The sequence below is a fragment of the Heptranchias perlo genome, chromosome 25 (genome assembly GCF_035084215.1).
Source record: "Heptranchias perlo isolate sHepPer1 chromosome 25, sHepPer1.hap1, whole genome shotgun sequence".
NCBI lineage: Eukaryota > Metazoa > Chordata > Chondrichthyes > Hexanchiformes > Hexanchidae > Heptranchias > Heptranchias perlo.
In genome coordinates, this window is record NC_090349.1 from 6,179,975 (window position 1) to 6,197,106 (window position 17,132).

The 17,132-nt window shown below is 46.2% G+C and overlaps 1 protein-coding gene and 1 non-coding gene across 3 annotated transcripts in view; both read right to left on the reverse strand.

Annotated features, from left to right (window-relative positions):
• LOC137341960 (uncharacterized) overlaps positions 1–17,132 on the reverse strand; it is a 64,967-nt gene that overhangs the window by 25,421 nt on the left and 22,414 nt on the right. For both annotated transcript variants that reach the window (XM_068005509.1, XM_068005508.1), the window contains exons 3-4: positions 3,963–4,009; positions 2,799–2,878 (exon numbers count right to left, since the gene is read on the reverse strand). In XM_068005509.1, the coding sequence (XP_067861610.1) occupies positions 2,799–2,878; positions 3,963–4,009 (127 nt within the window). The remainder of the gene's footprint in view (positions 1–2,798; positions 2,879–3,962; positions 4,010–17,132) is intronic.
• trnas-cga (transfer RNA serine (anticodon CGA)) lies at positions 12,355–12,473 on the reverse strand. The gene is made up of 2 exons: positions 12,436–12,473; positions 12,355–12,400 (listed from the first exon to the last, which is right to left on the reverse strand). It is a non-coding gene; the product is annotated as a tRNA-Ser (tRNA).

Here is a 17,132-nt window from a genome sequence, read left to right on the forward strand (position 1 = left end):
CAAAGGCAGGTATATGGAGTTAGATCACAGATCAGCCATGATCTTATCAAATGGCGGAGCAGGCACGTGGGGCTGAATGGCCTACTCCTGTTCCTATGTTCCTCTAGGGAAAGTTACAAATATAGATTAGATCTTTCTACCTCGTTTTCTTCAACTGCTGTTGTATCCTGATGCCCCAAGTTACCTAATCTCAATGTACTGGTGTCTCTACAAATGTCAGAATTTTCCATGTTTGCACTCATAGCTTAGCATCCTGGTACAGCTTTAAAAAGGCCAGAATAAGTCATTTTCCTTGGTGTTTTCCATTTAAATTTAACTTTGATTGGCAGATAGATTTAAAAAAAGTGTACCGTGCACAGTTCTGGTCTCTATATTATATAAAAGGATATAGAGGTACTGGAAAAGGTACAATAAAGATTTACAAGTATGATACCAGAATGGAGAGGTTATACCCACCAAGAAAGATTGAACAGGCTGGGGCTCTTTTCTCTAGAAAAAAGGCTGAGAGGTGACCTGATAGAGGTCTTTAAGATTATGAAAGGGTAGACGTAGAGAAGATGTTTCCTCTTGTGGGGGAGACCAAAACTAGCGATCATAAATATAAGATAGTTACTAATGAATCCAATAGGGAATTCAGGAGAAACTTCTTTAGTGGTTAGAATGTGGAACTTGCTGCTACAAGGAGTAGTTGAGGCAAACAGCATATATGCATTTAAGGGGAAGCTAGATAGACACACGAGGAAGAAAGGAATAGAAGGATATGCTGATAAGGTTGGATGAAGAGGGGATGAGGAGGAGGCTCGTGTGGAGCATAAACACCAGCATGGACCTGTTGGGATGAGTGGCCTGTTTCTATGCTTACCTTCTATGTAATCGTATGTTAAAAAAAACATGGATATTGGATTCCTATAACATTTATAACTTCAGCTCGAGGAGCATTTTAAGTACCTGGACTGCAATAAACACTGATCAGATAACAAAGATGGAAAGCAAATATTTGCTGGGCTGTGGGGAAAGAGCAGGTGAGTGTGACCAATTGGATTGCTCTTTCAAAGAGCCGGCACACACATGATGGGCCGAATGGCCTCCTCCTGTGCTGTACGATTCTATGAATACTTTTTTTGCCTCATGGGTGGCAATAAAACTTCATGGCTTATCAGGACATTTAAAGGAGATTCCTTGGTCAGGAAGTACTGGATTCTGAGGATGGGTGGACCAGACCAGCTCACCCATCCTCAGAATGATCCTTTGGATTGATCCTAAAGAAAAAAAGTCAAAACAGACAAGTCTGCAAGACACTTCTTTCTCTTCTCTTTCCTCTCCTCCTCAACACCAAAAAAATTTGGATCACAGTAGAAATTTCTGGCCTTAGTTTTGCACCAATGTCAAAGGCAGAGATTATAAATTACAATCCAGAAACACCCAAACCTTGGAAAAACTATAAATATTGCAAGTCACAGCTGTGAAAAGAATGAATGAGAGAATTTCATTTATATGGCACCTCATCACCTCCGTAGGACATCCCAAAGCGCTTCACAGCCAATGAATTAGTTTTTTGAAGTGCAGTCAATTATGTAGACTAATGTGTTCGAAAATTTGAGCATCCACAGCCCCCTGGAGTAGAGAATTCCAAAGATTCACAAGCCTCTGAGTGAAGAAATTCCTCCTTATCTCAGTCCTAAATGTCCAACCCCTTATCTTGAGACCATGACCCCTAGTTCTAGACTCTCCAGCCAAGGGAAATATCCTCTTAGCATCTACCCTGTCAGGTCCTCTCAGAATCTTATATGTTTCAATGAGATCACCTCTCATTCTTCTAAACTCCAGAGAATATATTTTCTTTATTGCAATACATTTCTCCAAGCCGGCCCATAAACAGGAAATGAAGTAAATGACCAGCTAATCGGTTTTTGATGCCGACTGAGGGAATCTTGGCCAGGACTCTGGGACTTCTCCCTGCTCCTTTTCGGAAAGTTCCTCGGGATCTTTTACATCCACATGGACAGGCCTTAGTGCCTTAAGCCCTTTCACGGAATGGATTACTTTTGAGTGCAGTGACTGTTATGTAGGCATCCTACAAAGAGCAGAGAGACGAACGGCCAATTCATTATTTTTGTTGGCGTATTGATCAAGGGAAAACACTACTTTTCAAATAACGCCACAGGATCTTTAACCTCTAACTGAACAGCCAGCAAGGATGTTGGTTCAATGACGGACTTAAAGTCTGATTAAAATGGAGCAGCTCTTCAGCTTGTCCAGTGCTCACGATTCAATCTAATTTGTAGCTCACAAAGTCAACATTGCCCAGATGATCGGCTGGTGTCACGATGAGTGTTGTGGTATATTTCTACGCTTAGCACAGCATCACTGTAGCTGAGGGAGGTGGTGAATGCCCTGGAGGACCCAGACTCAACCAACATCGTCACTTGGAACCATCCGACGGCCAGGACTAGAACTTGAGTTGGTCTAATCGGAATCTGAAAACCAGGGACAAATCAGATGTTGAATTTACCACTTGTATTAGCAGAACCCAGTTGAATGTAAACACAAAGTCAACCCCGACTTTGCAAAGAAGGACTCAGGTATGCTTCTACCCTACGGTCGAGCACACAGCATGGATTCAAGGAATTGGTACTGGGGGTGGAGGTTATGTGACCCATACGATTCCTGTATGTTAAACTGAAGAGGACAACATCCCAATGATTTGCCCCCAATTTGTCCAGCGGTTGAAAGCATGAAATCTATTTAGGGGCAGGCTACACTTGTGCTCCGGTTATACGACAGAGTTGCATACTCACTGCACAAGCTGGCTGCCAAGGCAGCCGGGTCCCCACTGGACCAGATATGAACTTCAGGCAACTCCGCCTTCAGCTCGATTCTACAAACAAGAGAAAAAAAGTTATGTAAGCAAAATATTTTATGGACAACCAAACAAGGAATCTCCCCCCACCCTCAATACATTCTCATATTTATCATTTTTCCAGAGCTGCCATTTTCCTGCTGCTTCTCTTGCCCTCCTTCCAGCTCTCTAATTCTTCACATTTATCTCCCCCCACCACATATTTTTTTCATTATTTGAGGTTTTTGCCCCATCTAAATATAAATCTGGTAGAGACCATTCCAAGACTCCAGCAGCCATTTTATATCATAAGAAATAGGAGCAGGAGGTGGCAATATGGTCCCTCGAGCCTGCTCCGCCATTCAATAAGATCATGGCTGATCTCAGACCTCAACTCCACTTTCCCGTCCGATCCCCATATCCCTTGATTCCCTTAGATTCCAAAAATCTATCAATCTCAGTCTTGAATATACTCAATGACTGAGCATCCACAGCCCTCTGGGGTAGAGAATTCCAAAGATTCACAAGCCTCTGAGTGAAGAAATTCCTCCTTATCTCAGTCCTAAATGTCCAACCCCTTATCTTGAGACCATGACCCCTAGTTCTAGACTCTCCAGCCAGGGGAAATATCCTCTTAGCATCTATCCTGTCAGGTCCTCTCAGAATCTTATATGTTTCAATGAGATCACCTCTCATTCTTCTAAACTCCAGAGAATATATTTTCTTTATTGCAATACATTTCTCCAAGAATCACTGGAGTTACATACAGGATCTAGAGGGGGCCATTTTATTTGTTTGGGGGCACGAGAGGAGGGGTCGAAGTATTGGCAGAAAAAGAAATTAGTTTTGGATGATAGTGCAAAACAGGCAAGAGCGAATCAGCAGCCCGTTACACTGTTCCCCATTTGCTTTTATGTTGTCTTTAATATGGGACCTTTCACAGCTTCAGGATGTTCCAGTCAGAACTGGAGGCACCCTGGACAGAGTTAAGACAAGGCACACAGAATTGCAACAATTTAACACTTCATTCAAAGTGACTAACTGTGTTAACCAGGAGGGTTCAATCTTTGAAATGACCTTTTAATGGTCAGTTTAAAAAGGTGCACAAATGTTTCATACTCACTTGGTGATGGTTGAGGACCAAGTCTCAGGACCCACTTCACTGTCGGCCTGTTTACATAGAAAAGATGATTAAAGACCAGAGAACAGTAGAACTGGTGCCATTCACTCCAGCCTTGCACAAAGTGCCCAACAGCTGCCCAGTGCACCGAGTCCAGTACTGGAGAGATCGCTCCCCCTAAAATCACAGACTTCTTTCCTGGGAATTATGGTATTTGTCCTTCTTTTGGATGAGACATTAAACGGAGGTCCCGTCTGCCCTCTCATGGTAGGAAATCCCATGGCACTATTTCGAAGAAGAGCAGGGTAGTTCTCTCCGGTGTCCTGGTCAATATTTATCCAACCATCTGGTCATTATTTCATTGCTGTGTGCAAACTGGCTGCTGCGTTTCCTACAGTACAACAGTGACTACACTTCAAAAAATACTTCATTGGCTGTAAAGCGCTTTGGGACGTCCTCGGGTCGCGAAAGGCGCTATATAAATGCAAGTCTTTCTTTCTAACGTTTCTTTGTAGCTGTGGAAGTGTCATGGGGTTCTGAGCTATCACGTGGAATGTTTCAAACCAGTCAGACCCATGAATTTTACAGCACAAGGCCACCATTCGGCCCATCATGTCCATGCTAGCTCTCAAAAGAGCTATCCATTTAGCCCCATTCCCCTGTTCGTGTCTCGTACCCTTGTCAAATTTTTCCTTTTTCAAAGCTTTATCCAACTCCCTTTTAAAATCTATTATGGATTCTGCCTCCACCACTCTCGGTTTGGTATTCCACGTCCTAACAGCTTTGTGTAAAAAAAAAATTCTCCAAACCTCTCCCTTTATTCTTTTGGTGACTATCTTAAATTATCACCTCTGGTCACTGACCGGTGGAAAGAGTTTCTCTACCTTATCAAAACTTGTCAGAATTTTGAACAGCTCCAGCAGATCGTCCCTTGACCTTCCACTCCTACTGAAAACAGCCCAAATTTCTCTACTCTCTCCTCACCACTGAAGTTTCTCATCCCAGATACAATCTGCACCCTCTCTGTGGCCTTGGCGTCCTTCCTAATAGTAAGAGGCCCAAAACTAGACACAGTATTCTAACTGTGGCCTGACCAATAATTTACGTAGATTCAGCATTACCTCTCTTTTCGGACTCTCTGCTCCTATTCAAAACATGAGTGAACAAAAGAAGAATTTTTCCGACATGACTCTCCTTTTGTAAATCCCTGCTGGCCATCCTTAGTTAACCCATGTCTTTCTGGTGAGCGTTAACTTTATACCATATTATGGCTCCAGACGCTTATGCTCTACCATGTCAGTTATCTGGTTTATCCCTCATTGAACAGAGCATTACATTGGCAACTCTCCAGTTCGCTAGTACAGCTTCTATGTTCCCCAGTACTCTAGGATGTAGTCATCAGAGCCTTTTCCACTTCTGAGTTCCACCAATTTTATCAGCACTCCTTCCTTTTCTATTAGTTATCCAGTCCAATTGCTCCACCTCCTCCTCTTGTACCCTTTCATTCCACTAACACACACTATTTGAACACCTAGGCTACTCATTTAGTGATTCCACCATTCTTTCAATCTTCATGAGAAGACTTCCCTTTTCATCTCCTATAATCAGCCTTAACCATTTTTTGAGCTATTTTTACTTTTAAAACATTTATAAAATCCTATTTAGCATGTCTTTTATCTGCTGTCAGTCTTCCCCCTCTTGGGCTTTTTAAAATCTCCTTTTTGGTACGACCCTCAAAAGGGAATCAACTGGCTGAGCCTCACCTTTGCTGCCCTGTCACATCTGCAGTGATTCAAGGAACAAAAAGGCTCCCATCAATTCCTGTATTTGGTTCTGATGTACAAGTTGCAGCTTCACAATTCATTTCCTGAATACAGGGGGAAATCTATACACCAGCGGGACATGAATTCTACCAAAGACTATAACAAGGAGATTTACACATGCCTTTCCATACAAGAACAGTTGAGAGTTTTATTGCAGTTTGTCCTTAAAAAGTTAGCAGTTGTCAATAAAGCATCTCCAGGATTCTCAGCTGTGCACCACAAACAGTCGGCTTAATATAGCGCCTTTAACGTAGTAAAACGTCCTAAGGTGCTTCTCAAGAGCGTAATCAGACAAAAATTGATACCGAGTTTAAGGAGGAGCTATTAAGACAAGTGACTAAAAGCTTGGTCAAAGAGGTAGGTCTTAAAAGGAGGAGAGGGAAGTGGAGAGGTTTAGGGAGGGAATTCCAGAGTCTAGATGACTGAAGGCACAGTCACCAATGGTGGGGCGAAGTAAGTCAGGGATGCACAAGAGGCCAGAGTTGAAGGAATGTAGAGTTCTCGGAGGGCTGGTGGAGGTTACAGAGATTGGGAGGTGCGAGACTGTGCAGGGATTTGAACACAAGGATGAGAATTTTAAAATCCAAGTATTTAAAAACAACTAGTGCTCAGCAGTTCACCCGATATGGGGAGGAAAAAGTTACTTCCACAGGAACGCAGCCTGTAGTGGCAGTACCTTACAACTGCAATTTATCTACTTCAATTAAAGAAAAGAAGAAAATGCATTTTTATAGCGCCTTTCACCACATCAGGTCATCCCAAAGCACTTCACAGCCAATTAAGTACTTTTGAAGTGTAGTCACTGTTGGAATGTAGGAAATACGACAGCTAATATTCGCATTGCAAGGTCCCACAAACAGCAATGTGATAATGGCCAGATAATCTGTTTCAGTGATATTGGTTGAGTGATAAATATTGGCCAGGACACCAGGGAGAACTTCCCTGCTCTTCTTCGAAATAGTACCATGGGATCTTTTACATCCACCTGAGGGTGCAGACAGGCCTTTAGTTTAACATCTCATCCGAAAGACAGCACCTCCGACAATGCAGCATTCCCTCAGTACTACACTGGGAGTGTCAGCCTAGGTTATGTGCTCAAGTCTCTGGAGTGGGGCTCGAACTCACAACCTTCTGACTCTGAGGCGAGTCACGGCTGACAATTTCTCACCACCTGCCTGTTCAGGTGAGAGTGCCACCAATGAGCCATGATTGACACCTATTAATTATTAACCATTAGTTTCTTTCCACCAAGAGGAAAAATACAATACCCAAGTAAACTGCTCCAACTGGTTTCTTAATCCTTCCAATGAACAACTAAAAAAAAGGTTATACCAATGAAACAATAGAATCGGAATCAAAAAATTAGCACAATGAACCATGGTCACCCAAGGCATTGGAGGAACACAGCTGTAGCACCAATCACATCACTTCCAACTTCAACCCCATGGAGCACATGCTCTCCAACAACAGGAACCCGTTAAGCTTCATTTGGAAGGATCAGACTCAACGAGCACAATGTGACCTTGGGTAAGTGAATCATTCAAAAAAAATTGATTCAAAAGTTAATATTCTTGATTCAAGTGATTCCAAATAAGGAATTAGATGGCACGAACAGAAGCAGCACAGTGATAGAGGGGATCCAACAACTTGTATTTACATTAGCACCTTAAATCTAGAAAAACAATACAAGGTGCTTCACAGATGCGTAAAATTGATGGACAAAAATCGATGCCAAGCCAAAGGGGGAAATATTAAGAGGGGAGACTAAAACCTTGGATTTAAAAAGGGCCTTAAAAGAGGAGAGGCAGAGAGGTCTAGGGAGGGAGTTCCAGAGCGTGGGGCCTAGACATCTGAGGGCATGGCCACCAATGGTGGGGCAAAAAAGTGGAGGGTGGACAAGAGGATAGAGGTGGCTGGACTATGGATTGGTGCTCTGCACCACAGATGAACCAAGGGAAACTGAACTCCCACAAACTTCCCAATTGGATGTTTTTCTTCAAGCCACCCCCAGGTGCCCCCCACCCCACCCACCCCAACAAGACGTGGGGGAGAAGGAGGTTGTTTACCTCCGTTAGGTAATTTGCTATAGTGAACAGTAAACATAAGGCAGCTAGCCAAGAGGGAGGGGATGATGGAGAAGAGGGACTAAAGCAACACAAGGTTCGAAGTCTGCTCACTCAGCTTATCTACAGCTCGCAGTATGGGTGGGGAGAATGTACATGAAAATAAGTTACTGAAAAAAAAAAATCAGGCAAACAACAAGACAGGATTCACTAGACTTCAAGCGTTGTGATCTGAACCTAAAGGCTAAATCAAATTAATTTACATAACTGCATAGTTTCAAATGTACCAGATACTGGATTTTAAATCCAATCCATTGCCTTAATGTTGCCCAAGTGACTGCTAAATTCTGAGTCTAGACAAATTAAGAAATTTTAGGAACAGAGGCCCAGGAGAAAGATGAGGGAGCCCTTTCAACTCCCCCTCCCATTCCCAGTCTGACCTTTGCCATTGACCTTGTACAACTCTCTAACGAAGCTCAACACAAGCTTCAAGAACAATATCTAATCTTACTTTTGAGCACCCTAGAACCCTCTAGTCTGACTACATTTTAGACTTCTCCTACACCCTCATTTCCAAACCGGTTTCAATTTCACAACTCCCAGGATTTCCATCCCTCCCTCCCTCCTTCTCCCAATTTTCCCCAGGTCTTTTATTTCCGTAGCTAGTTACATATCCTTTGTCCCTTCAATGTCTTAATGCTTCTGTCTGTTACTTGACGGAGATGATCTGCGGCATCACTCCACTCAAGTCCTCTGTTTAGATAAATACTTCCCCCTCCCCTCTTTTTGATTGTATTAATACACCTGCCCATCTCTTACTTTTAGCAAAGATGGCGACTGACCTGTTGTGTTTTTCTAGCATTTTCCATTTCAGATTTCCAGCATCTGCAGTATTTTGCTTTTTACATGAATAAAGAGGAAGCTCCCTAAAGAGATTCATGAAACCCAGGATGGGAGGGGAAAGTCAGAGGTTTCCGTACAAGAAACAGATGAGCAACTATGGCTGAGGTCTGAAAGACCAACTGAAACAGGATGACAAGAAGCTCCTTCTAAACCATTTAAACGCAAGCGCTGAAAAGGTCTGTGTCTGAAAGCACAAGGGTACACCAGCAGTATTTAAGGGTATACAGAACTATGGAATCCAGGATATACAGAGCTATGGTAACAAGGAGCATTCAAGGGTATACAGAGCTATGGTAACCAGGAGTGTTCCAGGGTTTATAGAGCTATGGTAACCAGGACTAATCCAGCATATACAGAGCTATGGAAACCAGGAGCATTCAAGGGTACTGAGCTACGGTAACCAGGAGTGTTCCAGGATACATAGCTATGGAAACCAGGAGCATTCAAGGGTATACAGAACCTGGAATGTTCCAGGGTATATAGACTATGGTAACCAGGAGTATTCACAGGACTACAGAGCTATGGTAACCAGGAAATACAAAGCAGTGGAAAGCAGGTTATTCTGGGATATGGAAACCAGGAGTATTCCAGGATATACAGAACTACAGTAACCATGTGTGTTCCAGGATATAAGGGCTATGGGATCCAGGTGTATTCCAGGGTTTATAGAGCTATGGTAACCAGAAGTATTCCTGGATATATAGCTAGGAAACCAGGAATATTCCAGAATATATAGCTATGGTAACCAGGAGTGTTCCAAGGTTTATAGAGTTATGGTAACCTGGATATACAGAGCTGTGAAAAAAAGGGTATACAGAGCTATGGAAACCAGAAGTATTCCAGGATATACAAAACTACAATAACCAGGAGTGTTCCAGGATATACAAGGCTATGGTAACCAGGTATTCCAGGGTTTATAGAGCCAAGGTAAACAGATGTATTCCAGGATATATAGCTATGGAAACGAGGATTATTCTAGGGTTTATAGAGTTATGGTAAACAGGATATACAGCTATGGAAGGCAAGATATACAGAGTTATGGTAACCAAGAGTATTCCGGGATGGATTCAGAACAGATCTAACGCTCAAAACTGGGCATCCATGAGGCGCTGTGGGCCATCAACAGCAGCAGAATTGTATTCCAGCACAATCTGCAACCTCATGGCCCGGCATATTCCTCACTCTACCATTACCAATAAGCCAGGGGATCAATGAGGAGTGTAGACGAGCATGCCAGGAGCAGCCCCTGGCGTACCCAAAAATGAGGTACCAACCTGGTGAAGCTACAACACAGGACTACATGCATGCTAAATAGCAGAAGCAACATGCTATAGACAGAGCTAAGTGATTCCACAACCAACGGATCAGATTAAAGCTCTGCAGTCCTGCCTCATCCAGTCGTGAATGGTGGTGGACAATTAAACAACTAATGGGAGGAGGAGGCTCTGTAAACATACCCATCCTCAATGATAGCAGAGTCCAGCACGTGAAAAGACAAGGCTGAAGCGTTTTGCAACCATCTTCAGCCAGAAGTGCCGAGTAGATGATCCATCTTGGCCACCTCCCGATATCCCCACCCTCAGAGAAGCCAGTCTTCAGCCAATTCGACTCCACATGATATCAATGGCTGAGTGCACTGGATACAGCAAAGGCCAAGGGCCCCGACAACATCCCGGCTGTAGTGCTGAAGACTTGTGCTCCAGAACTAGCTGCCGTTCTCGCCAAACTGTTCCAGTACAGCTACAACACTGGCATCTACCCAACAATGTGGAAAATTGCCCAGGTATGTCCTGTCCACAAAAAGCAGGACAAATCTAATCCGGCCAATTACCGCCCCATCAGTCTACTCTTAATCATCAGCAAAGTGATGGAAAGTGTTGTTGACAGTGCTATCAAGCAGCACTTACACATCAATAACCTGCTCACCCATGCTCAGTTTGGGTTCCACCAGGACCACTCGGCTCCAGACCTCAAATATGGACAAAAGAGCTGAATTCCAGAGGTGAGGTGAGAGTGACTGCCCTTAACATCAAGGCAGCATTTGACCGTGTGTGGCACCAAGGAGCCCTAGTAAAATTGAAGTCAATGGGAATCAGGGGGAAAACTCTCCAGTGGCTGGAGTCATTCCTAGCACAATGGAAGATGGTAGTGGTTGTTGGAGGCCAATCATCTCAGCCCCAGGACATTGCTGCAGGAGTTCCTCAGGACAGTGTCCTAGGCCCAACCATCTTCAGCTGCTTCATCAATGATCTTCCCTCCATCATAAGGTTAGAAATGGGGATGTTCGCTGATGATTGCAGTGTTCAGTTCCATTCGTAACCCTTCAGATAATGAAGTCCGTGCCCACATGCAGCAAGACCTGGACAACATCCACGCTTGGGCTGATAAGCGGCAAGTAACATTCGCCCCAGACACGTGCCAGGCAATGACCATCTCCAACAAGAGAGAGAGTCCAACCACTTCCCCTTGACAGCATTACCATCACCAAATCTCCCACCATCAACATCCTGGGGGTCACCATTGACCAGAAACTTAACTGGATCAGCCACATAAATACTGTGGCTACAAGAGCAGGTCAGAGGCTGGGTATTCTGCGGCAAGTGACTCACCTCCTGACTCCCCAAAGCCTTTTCATCATCTACAAGGCACAAGTCAGGAGTGTGATGGAATACTCTCCACTTGCCTGGATGAGTGCAGCTCCAACAACACTCAAGAAGCTCGACACCATCCAGGACAAAGCAACCCGCTTGATTGGCACCCCATCCACCACCCTAAACATTCACTCCCTTCACCACCGGCGCACCATGGCTGCAGTTTGTACCATCCACAGGATGCACTGCAGCAATTCCCCAAGGCTTCTTCGACAGCACCTCCCAAACCCGCGACCTCTACCACCTAGAAGGACAAGGACAGCAGGCACGTGGGAACACCACCACCTGCACGCTCCCCTCCAAGTCACCCACCACTTGGAAATATATCGCCGTTCCTTCATCGTAGCTGGGTCAAAATCCTGGAACTCCCCAACAGCACTGTGGGAGAACTTTCACCATACGGACTGCAGTGGTTCAAGAAGGCGGCTCACCACCACCTTCTCAAGGGCAATTAGGGATGGGCAATAAATGCTGATCTTGCCAGCGACGCCCACATCCCATGAATGAATAAAATATAGCTATGGAAACCAGGAGTATTCTCAGATATACAGCTATGATAACCAGGAGTATTCAAAAGTCTACAGAGCTATGGTAACCAGGAGTGTTCCAGGATTTATAGAGCTATGGTAACCTGGATATACAGAGCTGTGGAAAGCAGGGTATACAGAGCTCTGGAAACTAGGTGTATTTCAGGATATCATAGTAGGTACAGCACAAGGAGGCCATTCGGACCATCGTGCCTGTGCCGGCTCTTTGAAAGAGCTGTCCAATTAATCCCATTCCCTTGCTCTTTCCACATAGTCCCTGCAAATTTTTTCCCTTCAAGTATTGATCTAATTCACTTTTGTCGGCAAACAGCAATACTGTTGAGGTACTTAAAGTGACGATGTGTAAATTGAAGCAGAGTTGAGCAGGTTCTTTGACGCTGACGGCATTTGTGTGGATAAAATGCTGATGTCAGAAGTGGGATTCGAACCCACGTCCCTAGAAAGGGACCAGAATTCACCAACCTTTTGTAAGGTAAGGATAAGTAGCCCTCGAGTCTGGCGCCTTACACCACTCGGCCATCCTGATAACCAGCCACTACAATGCTCCAAAAGTGTCCTCCAAAATCTGTATCCTTACTGAGCTGCCTCGTACTGTTTCTTCCGATGCAAACACAAAACACACACCATTCACTCTTCTTGCACGACTTATCAGGCAGTGCCAGTCATGAAGTTCACCATCCCCGCAGTGAAACCAACATTCACACACACATTTCTCTCAACAACTCGCATTTTACAACCTATCGCTTAACATCGTCCTCGCCTACATTTCTGCTTGTTCAACTTGACAAAACACAAGCAGCACGGCTGCATTCAAACACATGCCATTCAAAAACAAACCACAATCCAACATTCATTCCAAGCAGGACTTTTCAGTCTCATTCTCGTGCCTTTCCTTCTCTCACGGTACATTTACTTTATGTGACAAGTGCTATTTGGAGCCCAGCTCCCCAGAAAATCACCAGGATCTACCTAACTTTGTGAGGGGAAACAAGCCACTCTGTAGGTCTTGTGCCCTTGGCCTAAAGCATTAATCTGAGCACTGCCAACTGAAAGGCCCAGCCTACAAAGTCATGGGCCCCGACATTACCAGGGAGGCAGATTGGCAGCGGGGGAGGGGGCGCGCGACTGGGCATGTGGGTAACCCGCCCAGTGAAATCCGTCCGTTCCCCACGCGATCGCGGGTAAATTGGAGCCACTTAACGTGGCTTCCGGGTTTCTCATCGGAAACCTGCGCAGCGGGCGGATTGTGCACCCGCATCACAGGCTGTCAGCTGGAGGAGCCCTATTTAAAGGGGCACTCCTCCAATGACTGATCCTACAGCAAAGAACCACACAGCACCATGGAGCAGCCCAGGGGAAAGGCTGCCCTCAGGTTTAATGATGCCTCACTCTACGTCTTATTGGATAGGGTGAGGAGGAGGGAGATCCTTTACCCGGGGGACGGGAGGAAGTGGCCTGCCTCTGCCACGAAGGCCTGGCTCAAGGTGGCAGAGGAGGTCACCAGCAGCAGCGTCTCCCGCACCTGGATCCAGTGCAGGAAGCGCTTCAATGACCTAACTAGGTCAGTCAAAGTGAGTACACTTACTCATTCTCCTACACTCCTTCTTCCACATCACCGCCCCCATCCCACAACTCCTTCTGCACTGCCAACACTACTCTATCACATCACTCCTCAAACTCACTCAAAGCTCATCCTCAACCTACCTGCACTTACTCACCACTTCCTCACCTCCCCAGTACTCACCCCGCCATTACCACTCAACCCAATCCTCTTACAATGTCATGGCTCGGTCTCATACTCACCCTCTGATACATCTCTTTCACGGTCAGCCTCACCCAAACCAATGCATTCAGCAGTTGGCCACGTCACCATCCCTCACTCATGCCTCCCTACTTTCTCTCCTTATAGAAGAAGAGAGCCCAGAATGCACGCAAGAGGCCCAAGACCTGAGGCGGGCCGCAACATCTGGCCGTCCTCACGGACGCGGAGCAGGAGGCTCTGGAACTGAGCCGCACCCTCGAGTGCCTGTCCGTCGGGGACGCCGAGACTGGCACCCGACAAACGGCTGGTGACAGAACTTTAACATTCAGCACTCACAATAGCAAATGATGTTAACATGCCTTGCCATCTTCAGCACCTCAACATCTGTCATCATGCTTAATATTGCCTTCTGTTCTCTACAGGGCCCTCAGCGGAGCGCCCTGTAGAGCGCAGATACACACACCTCGGCGGGTCCCCGTCCTCAGTTAGTTGGGGTCGCACATGGTGAGTTACCACACACGTGAGCACGAGCAGACACTGGTGGCAGGGGCAGCTGTGGAGAGTCCGCATCAGTGGGAGCATTCTTCTCCAGGCTCTGCTCAACTGGACACAGATGCTGAACCCTGGGGGCCATCCTTTAAAAGGAGAATGATCGAGGGGCAGCAGCACATTTGCGAGGTGCTGGAACAGGTGCCACGCGCACAGGATGGAGGATTCCAACTCCTACATGAGTGGAATGGTGGCACAGGTACAGGAGAGGATCTCCGAGATACTGTCACGGGGACGTGAGGGCATCTGAGATAGTGTCGCGGATAAGTGCGGGAATGTCTGTGATGGAAGGAAGGATAGCCTCCCTCGAGCTTCAAGCACAGCTCAACAATGAGTCCACTGAGGCCCTGACAACGGCCGTTCGGACTCAGGGTGAGCAACTTTCTGCCGCCTTAAACAGGCCGGCAGATAGAGTCATAGAGTTATACAGCACGGATAGAGGCCCTTCGTGTCCGCGCCGGCCATCAGCCCTGTCTACTCTAATCCCATATTCCAGCATTTGGTCCGTAGCCTTGTATGCTATGGCATTTCAAGTGCTCATCCAAATGCTTCTTGAATGTTGTGAGGGTTCCTGCCTCCACAACCCTTTCAGGCAGTGAGTTCCAGACTCCAACCACCCTCTGGGTGAAAAAGTTCTCTCAAATCCCCTCTAAACCTCCCGCCTTTTACCTTGAATCTATGTCCCCTTGTTATAGAACCCTCAACGAAGGGAAAAAGCTCCTTAGTATCCATCCTATCTGTGCCCCTCATAATTTTGTACACCTCAATCATGTCCCCCCTCAGCCTCCTCTGCTCCAAGGAAAACAAACCCAATCTTCTCAGTCTCTCTTCATAGCTGAAGCGCTCCAGCCCTGGTAACATCCTGGTGAATCTCCTCTGCACCCTCTCCAAAGCGATCACATCCTTCCTGTAGTGTGGCGACCAGAACTGCACACAGTACTCCAGCTGTGGCCTAACCAGTGTTTTATACAGCTCCATCATAACCTCCTTGCTCTTATATTCTATGCCTCGGCTAATAAAGGCAAGTATCCCATATGCCTTCTTTACCACCTTATCTACCTGTTCCGCCGCCTTCAGGGATCTGTGAACTTGCACACCAAGATCCCTCTGACCCTCTGTCTTGCCTAGGGTCCTCCCATTCATTGTGTATTCCCTTGCCTTGTTAGTCCCTCCAAAGTGCATCACCTCGCACTTTTCCGGGTTAAATTCCATTTGCCACTGTTCCGCCCATCTGACCAACCCATCTATATCGTCCTGCAGACTGAGGCTATCCTCCTCGCTATTTACCACCCTACCACTCTGGCACTGGCCTTACAAGGCTTCACACGTCTTCCAAATTGTCATCCAACAGGGTGGTAGGAGTGATGTGGGCCTGGCCCAGGAGAGGGATGATGGCGAAGGGGGACATGGAAGTGGGGACACCACTCAAAGCGCTCCCATGTCTCACCCGTTGCCCCCTCTCAACCAGTACCCGCAATGCTGCCTCCTCTCCAGGTGGCCAAGTCTGCCCCTGCAAAGCAGTCTTTGGAGGGGCCCTCACGGGCACCGAAACCCTGAGGGCGTAGGCCCAAAGCATCTAATCGGTCAGGGCATGAACAAGAGCAACCTGCCACTACCTCTGCTGCAGCCACAGGGGAAGCACCACGTAGGAGTAGTAGGAAGCGTAAGGCAAAGGTTTTGTGAGGACAAAGGGGATGCACAAGGGTGTTTGACGCTTTGTCATGTTTTTTTTTTAATTTATATTTCATTTTTGTTCAAATCACATTAAATATTATAGTAGTGGTGACAATGTCACATCTTGGCCATTCTTGACTGGCTTGTGTAATAAGTCTCTTTCATGAGGTTCACCATGAACACCCACACTTGATGCCACCCATTGGGTCACCCTACAGTGGGTGTATGTGTAGTTGCACAACTATTTTGTGCGGGTGCCTGTGGCGCAGCACTGTTTTGTGGAGCTCCACGTGGCGGAGGTGGACAGCGTGCCTGGCGAGTCTGGTGATGCTGCTGGTCCTCAGATGAAGTGATGAATGAAGCCATGTGGCGCCCCACCCCTTATCCTGACTGTGAGAGTTTGAGGGGGTCCACAAAGTAGGTAAATGTGTTTGCACAGCAGAGTTTAGGGTATAAAGTAATAATTTTGAGTGGAAAGACAAAGGTGTTGCAGCCAAAACTTTGTCTGAAGTGACAGAGTGCCCTGCTACAATAAATGAGGTATTCCCCCCAACTGTCCAAAAAAATCCTTTCATCCCCCACTGGCTGAAACACGTCTGCTCCAACAGGGAGTGTTTCCCACAGCATGGAAAACACGCTGAGGATCCTTCAAAATTGCACCCCTGCCAAAATCTCCTGTCAATGAGGTCTGTCAAGTACCTCAAATAGCTATACAAGTATCTAAATGATCATTCCGCCGGCTTTAATTGCCGGTGGGAGTCCCACATGCGGGAGCTGCGCGCACACCCGAACGAGTCATTGGGGAACCCGGAAGTGAGTGGGTTGGAGGCGGGCTCTGAACCCGCTCTGGGATTCCACCATTTTAGGAGCCCCCTCACCCCCAACGCACCCACTCGACCTTCCGAAAAATCGGTCTCATGAACTCTGGCAGCTTTTACGTGCTGATGACTGAATTGCTTAGCTCTGGTATCTATTTTTCTGGCAAACTGTTAATGTCAGAAGTAACATTGGAAGTAATTCCCTGAGTAACGGAGCAGAATCAGCAGCCTGTATGTGGAAGAAGTTTCATTCTATGAGTCTGGTGACTTTTTCCTGAGTAACACCACTGTCCGCTGTGGGATTGAAAGCCAAAATACTAGAAAGCAACGTGCAATGCAGCAATGGAGGTAAGGTAAAAATGTAAATTTCTCAGTACTGCCT